This window comes from Amphibalanus amphitrite, unplaced genomic scaffold (assembly GCF_019059575.1).
Source record: "Amphibalanus amphitrite isolate SeventyFive unplaced genomic scaffold, NRLGWU_Aamphi_draft 000210F_arrow, whole genome shotgun sequence".
In the NCBI taxonomy this organism is placed as follows: Eukaryota; Metazoa; Arthropoda; class Thecostraca; order Balanomorpha; family Balanidae; genus Amphibalanus; species Amphibalanus amphitrite.
The window spans coordinates 172,642-188,028 of NW_024881705.1; the positions used below are offsets into that span (position 1 = coordinate 172,642).

General features: G+C 51.8%; 1 protein-coding gene across 2 annotated transcripts in view; it reads left to right on the forward strand.

Annotated features, from left to right (window-relative positions):
* Positions 1-15,387, forward strand: part of LOC122385153 (laminin subunit alpha-2-like) — a 51,639-nt gene that overhangs the window by 26,936 nt on the left and 9,316 nt on the right. The window contains exons 20-36 of one of the 2 annotated variants that reach the window (XM_043373223.1): positions 115-253; positions 481-579; positions 793-919; positions 1,097-1,273; positions 1,665-1,819; positions 2,184-2,351; positions 2,671-2,825; positions 3,118-3,294; positions 3,481-3,582; positions 3,794-3,968; positions 4,277-4,424; positions 11,600-11,877; positions 12,217-12,357; positions 12,881-12,943; positions 13,716-13,882; positions 14,107-14,295; positions 14,618-14,770. In XM_043373223.1, the coding sequence (XP_043229158.1) occupies positions 115-253; positions 481-579; positions 793-919; positions 1,097-1,273; positions 1,665-1,819; positions 2,184-2,351; positions 2,671-2,825; positions 3,118-3,294; positions 3,481-3,582; positions 3,794-3,968; positions 4,277-4,424; positions 11,600-11,877; positions 12,217-12,357; positions 12,881-12,943; positions 13,716-13,882; positions 14,107-14,295; positions 14,618-14,770 (2,613 nt within the window). The remainder of the gene's footprint in view (positions 1-114; positions 254-480; positions 580-792; positions 920-1,096; positions 1,274-1,664; positions 1,820-2,183; positions 2,352-2,670; positions 2,826-3,117; positions 3,295-3,480; positions 3,583-3,793; positions 3,969-4,276; positions 4,425-11,599; positions 11,878-12,216; positions 12,358-12,880; positions 12,944-13,715; positions 13,883-14,106; positions 14,296-14,617; positions 14,771-15,387) is intronic. The other variant, XM_043373222.1, reaches the window with a different exon arrangement.

The window sequence follows — 15,387 nt, forward strand, 5'->3', positions numbered from 1 at the left end:
TTATACGCACCATGCGGCGCAGCATCATTCAGGCGTCACTACTAGTGCCATCTATCGGCCGTAATCTAAGCTTTTACGCTGTTTCTAACCACGACCTGTTTTTCCCCTTGCCAGTTCGTTCCAGGCGACCCGCCAGGAAGCGGATCTTTCACTGCAGGCTGCCGAGGCCTATCAGAAAATCGTGGACGCGCTCAACTCTGCTCGTCAGGCAGCGGAGGACGCCAGCGCCGCTGGACAGAGGGCCTACGAACAGGTGGGTTTCACAGTTCACACTGTGCTAATATCAGACGGCAAAACTCACAGAGGCTATGAATATATAGCTGGTCTTTGTGTTTGCTTGGTTCATAGCGATGTTTTGTTTTGCCTATCAATATCATTGCGTTTGCTGTTAAATGTTTAAAAGTTTTGCACCTTGTTTTATCTATGGTTTAGAGCAGTACCCAACTGATTAGTACCTACATCTTCTCGCTCGGCTTTCAGGCATATCCCAGAGACACGGATTCCCTAGTCTCTCTGGGGACCCAGGCGAAAACGAAGTCCGAGGTGCTCTTCGAACAGGCAGAAGACCTCCGACATCAGGTGGGCTTCCCTGGTTCTCATCTTGCCGTGATTGGTCCGACAACTTAAATTGCAATGAGACTGTCTCCAGCTTGCATTGCTTCACGAACTGCTATTGACGAAAACGATTTTTTTGTGGTCGCCATCATTGATCAATATTTCCCAAAAATAATAATTTCGACATTTATCAAGCCGTACATTTCCCGTGATCACAGCCGCCTCCCATTTCACCAGGTGGTGGTTTTATCTGGCAAGATGGCAGCCAGCCGCGCCGGCATCGACATCATCAATGGAACTCTGCGGGCCACGCGAGAACAGAACGAGGAGATTCGGACCCAGCTGGCGCTCAACAACGTGGATGGTGAGCGTTTAAAATGTTTTTTGTTTTGTACCTACTTCATGGGTAAATTATCTTGTTGACAAAGGTTTTTTATTATATTTAGATTTCGAGATTCCTTTCTCATACCCGCCCTCTTTGCCTCTTCTCTCTCCCCTTCTCGCACCCCACTAACTCGTACACCCTCCACCCCTCCCACAGAGCTGGCCAACTCCGCCCGCGCCGCCTCTGCGGACGCCATGGCCGTGCTCAGCGCCGTCTCAAAGGTGGATGAGCGGACCCAGAGGATCGAGGACAATATCGACACCGTGCTCCGACCCGGCATGGAACTGGTGCAGGGCGGCGGCGCAGAGAGCATGGGCAACTTCAGCACCATGCGTGAGTGGAGGCTGGGAGAGGCGGCGTATAGGGCCAGTGAATAGACATTTCAGCTCTGAGAAGCGTTCAATCGCCAGTCCTCGGGAAGAGGGCTGGTGTTACCCCGATACGACAGAAAAGGAAAGTTTCACTCGTTTTATGAATGTTGTTATTTGAAATGGTTCCAGAGGTAATAGTATAGTTTGTGTTTCATTACTCACTTTTGTGATATTCAATTTCGAGTAGCAATTTCCTTCGCCTAATAAATTACCTTGTTATCTATGCCTTAACCCATGCTAATCCACTCAGCTGTCCGTATAACGTTGCCATACAATTGTCCGACAATCTCTGAATACACCACAGTATCACCTGTAGTCACCACGGTCACCCCCCCCCCCCCTCCTTCCCGCAGTGTCCGCGGCCCGTCTGAGTATCACCGAGGCAGACATACGCGCAATGGAGGTGGAGGATCAGGTGGACGAACTCCGCGAGATGAGCGACAACGTCGGACTGAAGCTGCGCCAGCTCAAAAACAAGATCCTCAAGGCGCGCCAGGCGGCGACCAATGTGAGTGGTTCTGAGCGGTATGGAGTGTTTTACCTGGAAACGAATGATTGCGTTTCCAGAGCAGTTCACCGTTGCTCTTGACGTATGAAGATTGGAGTTGCTTTCAGTTTAGATTCCGTCGAATATTTTTTTTCTCAACATTATTGAATCCTTGCCGTTGCTTTGCTTCTTATTCGTCACATTTGGCACTTTCTGCATCACGGAAAATCGACTCAACGCGTTTTCTTGCCGCTTTCTTCCGGTATTCGTCGTAAGATATATGCTTCCCGTAACGCAGCTGTTTAATTTATATCAGTAATTACACCAGGCTCGGCCTAGTCGCGTCGCCACCCCCTGACCCCCACCCTGATGGCCCTCCGCTCAGATCCGGGTCTCACTGACGGAGCGCGGAGCGCCTGGCGGTCTGTGCAGCCGCACGTACCAGGCGCCGCAGCTGCAGCCCAGCACCGCCTCCTCCGTGCGGCTCAACTACGCCATCTCGGACCCCAAGACGCGGGACGCCCTGCTGCTCTACCTGCCGTCAAAGACTGAGGTCAGGGCGGCGGCTGGGTGAAAATGCAGATAGTGGTTCACGAGCTATGTGAATACGTCGAGTAAAGGCGTAGATGGAACAGACCAAGAGGATGTTTTCGGAAGAAATGCTGGCAGCCGGACAGTTATTCTTCTCTGTGTTTATAGGGTTTGTTTAAAATAGATTGTTTTCATAAAAAGTCATCAACAAAACGTCAGAGATTTACTGGAAAGAAACGTCTCCGTTTATAGCATTCTGACTTGTTACACGCACCTGAACTTAAACCTGCGACCCTGCCATGTTTATTAGTCCAAATTTCACGGTTCTATATTAATTTCAGAGCGACTTTATGGCTCTGGAGATGGTCAACCGTCGGATCCGCTTCCTGTGGAACAACGGCGGCCAGACTCGGATGGTGGAGCACCCGCGGCGGCTCAAGACCAACAGCGAGCAGCTGATGAAGGACCAGCACTGGTACATCATCGACGCAGAGAGGTGCGTGAATCGGTCGGTCGAAACTGAACATATGAAAATGTTTTGTCATATAGAAGCAGATAAAATAGAGATTCGATTGATTAATTAGAGACAATCAGTGCTGATAGTGCGCATTTAATTAATTAAAACTATTACCAAACGATTTGCATGGCAGTGATAAGATTATCGTTGAATAAGTCCAAGTGCTTCTTCGTTTTGTGGTCTGAAGTAGAAGTCACTGTATCAGTACCAACTGGACCTGCTTCCGATCACACTCTGGCCATACATTGTCTGACCCATTCTCCGCACACAGGATCGGCAGCCTGGGTCGTCTCTCTGTTCGTCCGGCGGCCGGTGACCGCGGCAATCTGCCCGACACCGTGTCCAACTCGACCTCTGACGGTCTGTCCATCATGGACCTGACCTCGTCAGACCGGGTGTACGTGGGTCTGCCGTCCGACGGGCCTGACGTCGGCACCACCACGCGACGGTGAGCGGAGGGGAGGCGGAAGGGGGGACGTTTTTTGTGACTGGGTTTTGGATAATGTAGAGGTGCCTTGGTTCTGATAATTAAATACCAACGAACTGAGGCATATTCTCTATCTAGCTCCCTTTCTCCCCCCGGCTTTCTTTCTTCTTCCTCCCTAACACCGTGACTCCCCGTGTTCTCCGCCAGATTCGCCGGCTGTCTGTACGAGGCGACTGTGAACGGTCATCCACTGGGACTGTGGAACTTCGCCCACAACGAGGGATGCGGCGCCTGCCGTGCCGGGCCCAGGTCAGTGTTTGGGGATTGACAAACTTTATGGTTTCGAATCGTGTTCCAGATTAAAAAGGTATTTTGTCGCATGCAGTTAATTGCAATAAAATGTGTCATGCCATTATATGTAAATTTAACCACGCTGTATTATCCACGAGCAAGTGTTTTCACGTCATCGCACATAAGACTGACTACTCTCTCACCCCTCCCTCCTACCCTTCCAATACAGCTCGGACGGCATCTTGGCCAGCTCGTCGTGGTACAGCTTCAGCGGCAGCGGCTACGCCGAGCTGCCCGCACTGAACCCCACCGGGCGCGTGCAGAACATGCTCTACTCGGTGGTGCTCAACGTCAAAACGTTCGACGAGGACGCCCTGCTGTTCCTGGCTGTCAATGAGGAGAAGGTAATGGGACGGGACGGGCAAGTTAAGTTGCGATTTTAATTTATAAATCCCCGTATGGTTGATCACTATAATCGCAACACTCCTACGTGTTTTTGAGTCCTATGTGTAGTATCTAGGTATTACAAATGTGCTAACTGCAAAACATTTTTCTATAAAAAGTCCCATGACTAACTGCAATGGGGTGAATGCATTTTGTAACTCTTTGGCGATACATACTCGAAAAAGTAGAGATAATCGCCAAAATGTGTGACTGGCAGTGAACAAAGTTTAAAGCACATCGTCTCACATGTATTCACTGCCGCCCACAGGACCAGTTTTTCAGTATCGAGCTGCGTGACGGACAGATCGTGACACGGGTCGGCTTCAACAAGAGTGACATCCTGGTGGTGACGTCCAACGGGCGCTACAACACCGGCGAACGGACCACCATCGAGGCCACCAAGTCAGGCGGAGACGGTGAGGGGCGGAGAGACCCGTACAGAGCTCGGTCGAGTGTTGCCGGTGCTCGGGGACCTAATACAAAGCTCAGAGGCTGCTTGAGCGCAGTTCCAAGATGTATGGCAAGACCGCAAAATTAAATTTGTCATTTTGATTCTCTGTTCATTGCAGCTTAGCTAGATTGAGCCTCCTTATGATTAATAGGAGATACTAGGGTTACCCGCGTGCTCCGCAACGCTAAGGGGGGATTTTTTGACCCGTGGGTTGGTCTGTGTCGATTTGGTTGGTAAATATCCATTTCGTTCGATTGCTTTTTGACGGCCAAGCATTTTGTAAGAAAACAAAAAGATACATCGCATCGAGGTGCCCGTGTCGTATTATCATGCGTTCTACTTTAGAATTGTTGCGACTCTGGCCGTGTATAAAAGTGTGGACTGTATTCAGACAAAACCTAAGACCGGATCGACTGTAAGTTTCAACCGACTACTTAAAGAAATGCGTTGAAGTGCCGCGATATATTGTGATGATAAGCACAATCAAATACAACCCGTGACTAGCCACCCTTTAAACGACAATTGTCGGAGTTAAACAGCATTAGCTGACCTTACCGATATCCGATCCAGAAATACACTACACCACAAAGGTTCCAATTTGGGGTTGGCACCGGGTTACCCCGCGCCGCCACCGATAGCCGACCCTCCACCCCTCCCCGACGCCTAGCCGACCAGCGGTAGCAACCGGGGTGCAAGGAGTCAGCCTCAAGGCCGCACTCTCCCGGTGCCTGAGTCGCGCCGTCACTCTACCCGTGTGCAAAGATCAGCCGCAAAAGGCCGTACCTTACGGGTTCGAGATCAGGACGCCAACTGACCGCTGATCAGCGGCCGCCGCCGCAGTCGGCTCCGCCCAATTCGCCCGCAGGCGGCCGGTCACGTGTCCACAGCGGCTCACAACTCGCGCGCGCGTCGCCGGCCGGCCCGGCTGGAGCTCACAAACTAAGGTGGTCGCATTTCACAACATACTCCCCCCTTGAAAATTAACAAATTTTCAACACAAAATGAACTGCCATCTTGGACGCAATGAATCACCGATATCACCGTGACGTCAGCACCGCGTCCGCCGCATCACGTACACATCGTCACTGCACGTCACTGCCCAGTGTCCAGCTAGGCACACGCACACCGCACTCGCTTCGCCTGGCTTCAGCTTGAGCCATTCCGGGAAAGTCCAGTGCGCCCGGTCTTCGTGCGATCAGCGTCCGGCCGCCGTGTCACCGTCCAGCCGCCGTACCGGTCCATCTGTCCATTGCTTGTGACCGGACAGTCCAAAAGACCGTTCCGGTGAAGCACCGCAGAGCACCATGCCGCTGCTTCGCTGACCGAGAGCTCACGCGTCAGGACAGGGTCTGTTGCAAAAAGAAAGAAAAGTCAAGCGCAACCCGATAAATGTCATTTCAGGTCAGGACACACATAAATACATTCATAAGGCCATTTACATTTTTCAAACACTTCAATACAACTGCTGTTCAGTCTAGAATCATCAAAACAGTTAAGGATTCAGCTTCTTCATTGGCCACCTAGTTGTCCGGAACACATCTCCTGTCCGCTCGTCCGTGCCTGCCAGGCCCAGAGATCTGCCGCTCAGCCAGGACCAAAGGCCAGCGACCGCGGTGCCTGTCGCTATGAACTCGGAACACGTCTCCCACCTTGGGCAAACGGGTAGGTCTTCCTCGCGGCGACAGAGTCCAGGCACGCAACACGGCCTGCTTCCAGCAATCTGTCAAATGAGCATCGACACGACGATGGCGACGGCGCCGCCGCCGGACCCGATCAACTCTGTCATATCGAGCCCCTCGATGTAGAGACGCGACACCGTCTGAGGCCGGAGACAGCTCCGAATCGGACGCAAGTCCGCAGTCGGCCACTGTCCGTCCTCCCCCCGTTTCAGTGATGGGTGGTTCCTTATGGGACGCCGGCACGCAGTCGGTCACCGTCAGTCCTCTCCCCGGTTCGAGGACAGGATCAACCAGCATGTCCGTCATCTCGCCGTCATGTGGACCGACGCTCTCCTCGCCAAGTCTTCCAGCAGTCGTCCTCATGGCGAGATTCTCCGTCCTTCGGCACAGAGAATCCTCACATCTGTCACTGTGCGTGTGGCAGCCGTGCATCACGTAGCCGAAAACGGTGGCGACAGCCCGAAGTCCGTCACCCACACCGACTTGCTCCCACTGCACGATTCTATAGAGGTTGTCAATACCGATTAGCAGGTCAATCTCACCTCCCTTAAAATCATCGGCCATCATCTCGGGCATCTGACCGGGCAACTTCGAGAGGGACGGCACCGGAAGGGGAGAGCACACCCGTTCCGTGCTCCATAGGTCAATAGTCACATGTCCGTCATCGAACCGGCTGTTCAAATCGATCCTGACTCGGTCGTATTCCCGTGGCTCCTCGAGCTTCTCCTGAAAACCGATGCAGGAGAAGGTCCCGGTGCTAACGACCGGCAGTCCAAGCTCCTCTGCCAGGGAGCTGCGTATGTAAGAGGAGTCTGATCCCCCGTCCAAGAGAAGCCGAACCATTCGACCGTTCTGGGGATCACCGGCCCTGACCAGCGCTGTCTGGAAGAAACAATTGCCAATGTTCCCCCCACCAGCCTGGTAACGATGCCGTCCGACATTGAAATCACGTGATTCTGTCCTTGCCCCAGCCGTGCTGATTGGGACCGTTTCTGGCCTGAACGGACCCACCGGCGGCGCCTGCGCAGCAGCAGCGGGCTGCGGAGGGCCTGAGCTGGATGGACGCTGTCCTGTTTCCAAGTGGCCGTCCTGGGGCCTCACCTCTGCACCCCTCGGCCGCAGACCAGCCGGCGAGGGCACATCTGCACCAGTCGTGGGTGCCACCCCAACACCCGGATACTGCGGAGAGTGGGCATCGGAGTGGCGATGCAGCAGGACGTGATGATTCCGTCCGCATTCGCTGCAGCCTCCAGCCCGACAGCTTCGAGCGCGATGTCCCCCTATTAGGCAACAATAACAGGCCATTGATGCCGACGCAACTCTCCACCGAGCCTCAGGATCCATTTTCAAGAATGATCGGCACTGTGGGAGCGGGTGCGTTCCACTGCAGCAAGCAGGGCACAGTTTGTTTGAAGCGCGAGGCATGCGCTGTGCATTCAGGGTGGCAGCTACAGAGGCCGCGGAGTTTGGAGACCTTGAGGGAGCATCTGGTGCCGCTACACCTCTCGCATACTCCTGCACCCGTATCTCCTGCTGAAGGAACTCAAGAAAATCAGCGAACTGTGTTTTTCCCTGTCTTGCCCACTCAACTCGCCAGCTCTCTGGAAGCTTCTCTTTAACCATGGGCAGTAAGAGTGAAGAGAAGCTGTCTGATGTGACACCGAGTGAGTTTAAGGCTCTGGTGTGGGCAGCGATATGGTCCGTCAGTGACCGCAGGGCCCTCAGATCATTGGAGCGGACTGCAGGCATGTTCAAAAGCTCTCTCATGAGCGTCTCTCGGCAGAGCTCACTTCGGTCAAACCTCTCTTTGAGAACTGCCACAGCCTCGGCGTAGCCGTTGCCAGAGACTGGGATACCCTGAATGGCCTGAAGGGCTGCACCAGCTAAATGCGATTTCAGCACGACAAACTTCTGAACATCTTCGAAACCAGGATTCTGATGAACTGAGACCATAAACAACTCCCAAAACTCTGACCATTTCATGATGTCGCCACCGAAAACTGGGATTTTGACAGCCAGAGAGGATTTGAATTCAGAGTTCGCTGTCGAGTTCCCCGGCACAGGCACGCCCCTGGCCTCGGCAGCCTTCTCGAGGCGGGCTAGAACTCGAGAACTCAGAAATATCTCATCCTCCATCATCTGGATATGGCTGGTCTCATCCGATTGCCCTACCTTATCAAGCTGAATTTGGGTGCCTTGAAGCTCGCCCAGCAGCTTCTCGACATGGTGGATTTTCAATGCCAGCTGATCCTGATCCAAGGATCTTTGATCCTCCTGCCGACAAGCCTTTAAATCGTTGCAGAGCTTTGTGGCCTTTGAGCGAAGTCTAGTCCTAGTGGCGATCAATTCCTCCATGACAGGCAATGTTCAGAAAGGGAGTCTAAAAAAAAACAAGCAGTTACTGACCGACAATGACTGATCGAAAAATTCCAAAGGTACAGTTACATCCGGCCCCCGGAGGACTATGTTGCGACTCTGGCCGTGTATAAAAGTGTGGACTGTATTCAGACAAAACCTAAGACCGGATCGACTGTAAGTTTCAACCGACTACTTAAAGAAATGCGTTGAAGTGCCGCGATATATTGTGATGATAAGCACAATCAAATACAACCCGTGACTAGCCACCCTTTAAACGACAATTGTCGGAGTTAAACAGCATTAGCTGACCTTACCGATATCCGATCCAGAAATACACTACACCACAAAGGTTCCAATTTGGGGTTGGCACCGGGTTACCCCGCGCCGCCACCGATAGCCGACCCTCCACCCCTCCCCGACGCCTAGCCGACCAGCGGTAGCAACCGGGGTGCAAGGAGTCAGCCTCAAGGCCGCACTCTCCCGGTGCCTGAGTCGCGCCGTCACTCTACCCGTGTGCAAAGATCAGCCGCAAAAGGCCGTACCTTACGGGTTCGAGATCAGGACGCCAACTGACCGCTGATCAGCGGCCGCCGCCGCAGTCGGCTCCGCCCAATTCGCCCGCAGGCGGCCGGTCACGTGTCCACAGCGGCTCACAACTCGCGCGCGCGTCGCCGGCCGGCCCGGCTGGAGCTCACAAACTAAGGTGGTCGCATTTCACAACAAGAATGATTCGAAAACTGGCGTGAAGTCTTTTGAGGGCCATCGATGAATTTCGCTAAAAATGACACTGTAATGGTTTGGAACATTTACATTTTTAAGGATACTGTTGCTAATTATGCAAAAATGAAGAGTGAATATTGGACAGAATTGAATGCTCTATCCAATGGTACCATATTCAATTGCCAAAGGTATCAGGTTATGCAGCAAACCCCGTGTGATTAATAAAGTGGCACAAAATTGACAAACACCATTTTCTCCTGTGATTTGCACCACCTTGATTTGAATCAATCAGCTTTTCATAATTTTTATATGAGAGGCGGTACCTTTCTCTTGCAAATAGGCGTTGATTCAACTCGCTCCATTTAACGGTCACCTAAAAATAAAATTAATTCCAAAATCCCTCAAAAACCGCAATTTTTCAAATAAAAGTGCCCTCTCCGGTGCACGTGGCGCGTGCTATCCTCTGCATTGCACACCATTCAATAGCCCGTTCAATTCTGTACACGATGTTGTTTTCCCCGTGCCGGTCGGATCCCTGGTCACCAAGATATTGCACGGGAACTGGACCCGTGTCGGCCAAAATTAGCCATTTTCGCCCGATTTCGCACGCCGATTTATACATGTAAAGTCTATGACGCGAATTTGCACTTTTTGAGCACGCACCACGCGCTCCCTATCGACCCGATCGAGCTGAGACCCCTCAAAGGCACGTCGCGCATCCTTGATCTATGAGTTGTGCAAATTTCACCGGGCTAGGTGCAACGGTCTGGCCTGCAGTCCACGCAAAGCACCACCAAGTCGGGACCTCGGTAACGGACAGACGCACCCTCCTCAAATAGTAATATAGACAAGCGGCTGCGCCACTTGCTTCGCGGCGTAGCCATAAAATGCGGCAGCAGCCAATTTGCTTTCGAATGGTGTTTGATTTGAATTGATCTGTCGTCTGTAAGCAGAGATATGGACGGAAACGTACAGAGGAAAATTTTGAACATAATAACTTAGTTGGATGAAATTTGGGTCATAGGTATGGGGTCAAGTCAGGTCAACTTGGCCATCCCTGGTCACACTGGGTCAGGCCAGGTCCCCTTCGGTCAGGCCAGGTCGTATAGGTCCCCACGTCACATTGGATCGGTCTGTACCACACTTATTCTACTTCTACCCATACCACTACTCCTACCACTACCCCTACCACTACCCCTACCACTACCCCTACCCCTACCACTACCACTACCACTACTCCTACCACTACCCCTACCCCTACCACTACCCCTACCCCTACCCGTACTACTACCCCTACCACTACCCCTACCGGCTACCACTACCCTACTACTACCCCTACCACTACCCCTACCACTCCCCATACTACTACCCCTAACACTACCCTACCACTACCCCTAATACTACCACTACCCCTACCGCTACTCCTACCGATACTCCTACCAATACTACTACCAATACTACTACCACTACCACTACCACTACCACTACCACTACCCTACCACTACCACTACCACTGGGTCATTTGAGGTCACAGACCATCAGATAAACTGATCAACTAAAAAAAAGAGTTCCTAACCGTGCTCCTACTCGTGTAATTCCATCATTCTTAATCATATTTGGTGGAAATAGCGCCTTGTGACGAATGTGGCGCGTTGCGACAAACGTGGCGCATTTGTACCTGTCATTTTGTCATGCATCCTTCCACCGAATTGCTCCTTTATCGGACCATATTTGACAAAGTTGTGCGATTTGCAGCAAAAATGGCACCTCGTGACAAATGTGGCGCACTACGGCAAACGCGGTGCATTCGGTTAAGCGCATTGAAAACTGTCTTTATTTACCGAAAATGAACACCTTCATTCGCCTCTGTTTATCAAAATAAATAAGCTACCAATGCTACCAATCTGCAAATGAGAGGCACCCGCCGCCGATCGTCATGCATTTTAGTTGCAAAGTTCGTCGAACCCGGCTGCCGATGACTTGAAGACCGAGCAAATTTGGAGAAAATGCACCTTTTTCCAGGGCGTGCCACGTGCGAACCATCGACCCCCCGAGACTCGAACCTCGACACTGCACGTGCGCGTGACGTCATAAACACGCTGTGAAAATTTCAACCCCATCGACCGCACCGTTTGACCTGCGCACGGCGTCAAAGCACCCCTCTGCACCGTGCAAACACACAGACAGACAGAGTTTCATTCTACAAATAGTATAGTAGATAGGATATAGAATTTCGCCCTAACATGCATCTGGCTAGTGACTGTCCAAACATGAATGTATTTGCATCGAGACACCTATTTTGCTTCTATCTTGGGTGCAGTTCGATCGTGCGATAATATTGCCCAAGAAGTCGATAACTATAAACTCCCTGCCTCGCCCTCAGTCGGTCTGAAGATCAACAACGGCGAGGAGTTCAAGGAGGGCACCTTCCACCCGGAGTCGTCTGGCCGCTCGCGCTACCGCCGTCCGCGCTACCAGCTCAGCCTGGACTCCTCCCGGCTCTATTTCGGCGGCGTGCCGCCCGACTTTGACCGCGCCCGCTGGCCGGATGTGACCTTCGTGCCACTGCTGGGCTGCGTGGAGGATCTGCAGGTCGGGCAGACGGCCCAGAATCCCCTGGTCGGCAACTCGACCGGAGTGGCGCGCGAGTGTGGACGGCAGGTAAGTGGAGTTCGACGGGAGTGTAGCCGGTAGTTGAGAGGAGTTAGATGGAGTGGTGGGTGAGCGGAGGAGTTACGATAGGAATGAGGGCGGTATACTGAGAGCCTTGAGATATAACCTAGCTTCCGTCTATTGTCTTGGCATGGTGTGCAAATGAAATCACGATGTGTGGCACTTGACAATGTTGTTGCAATATTTTCAACGTAAAATGCTATGCATTGGTTGTGACTCACTTTTCCTTAAAACCGTTGCTAGCGATCAAAGTATATGCGCCAGCCAACACTGGAAGACATTTCGCTCCATGATTTCCCTCATGTGTCCCACGTGTATGTCCGGCAGCTAATGAAGACAGCTGGATTCCACGGCGAGGGGTACGTGGAGCTGAACTCACGCCGACTAAGAAAGACCGCCACCCTGGGCTTCACGTTCAAAACTGCCGTGCCAAACGGCCTGCTGATGCTCTCCACGTTCGCGACCAAGGTAAACACGGTAGTAGACGGTAGTGGCTGCCAAACTAAAATCGTAGCTGGTTGTTTGGGTACTTGAGGACAGACGTTTTGTGGAGTGCTTTTACCGTGTGGGAGTGGGGTTTTACGGTGGTGTGTGGTGTTTTGTGTGTCGTATTTTTATCTGGCTAAATAATGCCCTTCTTTTTTAGTTACTAGTTCTCTTGCGTATGACTCTTTCAGAGTTGCTTTTTTACTAGCTTAATGCAGAAGCTGGATGGCTTGCTGTCAGTTTTTTCTTCTTAGTTGCGAACATACTAATGTATAACTTATGCAGCCTGCAGTTTATCTTTTTGTACTATTCTGAACCCAGCTTACTCCCTTTTAATTATCACAAAGCTCTTGCCCTAGACATTTTGCGCTTACTTTAAAGTGTTGTTTGGTGGTAGCCTGCATGCTTCTTGCTTTGGTTTACTGGTGGAGCTTTGGTGTAGTTGTGATGTCCATTTGGTGATAACTGAGTGAAAATGGTGACGTTGTCGCACGATTTGGTGAAGGAGGATGAGAAGCAGCTGCCGGAGTCGGCGACTGACCAGGACAGAGCAGTGAGACAGAGAAGGGTGAGGGGCCTGAGCCCGGTACTGTTCATGTCTGCACTGAATGTTCTCATGTATCGGCACTGGTCGACCCGTGGAACGGAGCACAACGTTATGTGGAATGCCGAAAGTGGCACTGATGATGTTTTTGTGGCACCGTTTTCAGCTGGAATAGGCTGCGTTCAGCTGTCTGCGAGCTCTGCATAAAATATATATGCACAATGCACGATTATTCTCACATGCAAGATGACTAATCGCTATTGTGAATGCACCCACTCCGATTAACAACCTTCGTAATGACTGTCTAGTGCATTTCCGTTTCGTGACTTGAGCCATGTGTTATGCCCTGTATTGCATGCATGTAACTACAAGCTCGCAAGCCTTTCAATACCGCGTATCCGTTTATATATTTTTTCAATGCTCGATGTCGCACGTTGGTCATAACGAAGGGTACAATGGGTACAATGGGTACAAGTGGGTACAAAAGGGTACAATTTATATGTACAATGTGCATTGTGCACAGGCACGACCAAATGCACCATGTGGTCCAGAACAATGTTCACCCGTGTTGTGTGTAGTGCGTAGTACGGCTTGACCACGCTTGATCGTCGATGTAATCATCGTAAGTATGTCTGGTGGAGGGTTGGGATATTGTGTCAAATTGAGCAAACCATGCGGAAGGGTAGAGAGATGTCATTTCAAATGAGAAACAGATTTAAGAGATCGACGCCGTCAAATTGATGCCCTTATCCAGATCCGAACCCCCGACCTCTTTGTAACTCCACCTCCCCGACAGGTGCCTGCCGAGAACCCGCTCAACAGCGAGTACTACATGCTGAGTCTGAGCGATGGGAAGCTGGAGCTGCGTGTGAACGGCGGCGGCGGCGAGGCGGTGCTCACCTCCAAACGGACCTTCCACGACGGCCGGCCGCACACGGTCACCGTGCTCAAACAGCGCAGACAGTGAGTCGGAGGGTCACGGAGCGGACAGTGCCAGGTTGAGCAGGAAGCAGGGCTGTCCTCTCATTTTTGGGCATAGGGGTTCGGTAACGATGTGGTATGTTCATAAGTGACACTGCCTGTGCTGAGGTTTAGGACGTTTATCCGGAACACCGTCTTTGAGGACCCACCAACTCGTTTTATCTTCGACCTGACCCGCCCCTGACCTGACCCGTCCCTCCCGTCAGACTGGAGATGCGCGTGTCGGATATCGTGGTGGCCACCGGTCAGCTGCCGCGCCGCTCCGGTACCGTCCAGGCGCCGGAGAGCGGCGGTCTGTTCCTCGGCGGGGTGCCGCCGGAGCTCTCCTCTGCTCTCAGCACCCCCGCACCGCCCGCCTTCGACGGATGCATCTCGGACGTCATATTCGGAGACAGGTCGGTGTGAGATGGTGAATATTAGAAGAGAGTCAGGTGAAGCGACTAGAGGACCGCAAAAGGCTTCAATATAATTATCACGCTGTAGGATGCTTCAGACATGTCTGACAACATCATAAGCTGCGACACATTATTTGTGTCATTTTTTCAGTAAATATCGGAGAGTCGTTGCATTGAAAACGGAAAACGTGGAAACTCTTAACCCATGAAAACGTGATGCCCATTATCATCCCGTCATGGCCTGAGTGTCCGTCTGGTAGAATCCGCTCTGTCTCATGCCGCTGTGATATCTGACGTCGTCTGACGTGCCGTGCCCCACCAGTCTGATGCAGTTTGACGCGCCGCTGCGTCACAAACGCGTCACACTGGGCCGGTGTAACGGTGACCTGTTCCGGAGTAGGATGCTGCACGAAATGGCCAGTGAGCCGGAGCCGACATCGTGTAACAAACCGTCCCAGGTCACACTGGAGGCCAGGTGAGACGGCGAAAATCGTGTTTGAAGGCAGATTAAGTAGGTAGCATGACTTTTGTAATGGTATCTTTGATCTTCCGTAAGTCTTAAAAAAGTTCTTAAAATTCTTAGCGTATTTATTTACCCTGGCTGTTTTATGAATCTGATATTAGTTAGCGCATATAGCTCTCGTGCGCATTGCGTTGCATATCTAACTTACTATTCAAACAGAATCCGTCTGTGAGTCTGTGAGTCTGTGTGTCCGCACATCGTGTAGTGGGTTCAATTTGTTACGGCTACAGGGCAGACGGTACGACGTAGGGGGCTGAAATTTGCACACCTTATAGGTGACAGAACGGGTCAGCGCCTTTTCTAGGTTCCGACTCGCTGGGGTGCACGGTTCGCGCGTGGCGCGCGCTGGAAGAACGCCAATGAAATTTTGATCGGTTCGTAGATCTTCATTGAGAGCCGGGGTCGACAAACTTTGTGGATAAATGCATGCCGATCGGTGGCGGGTGCCTCGCATTGGCGGATGGGCAAGTTTTTAATTTGAATAAAAAGTGGCGAGAGAATGTGTTGATTTTCCGTTCGATGGAAACAGTTTGTGATACGATTTTACAAATTCACCGCGTTTGCCGCAA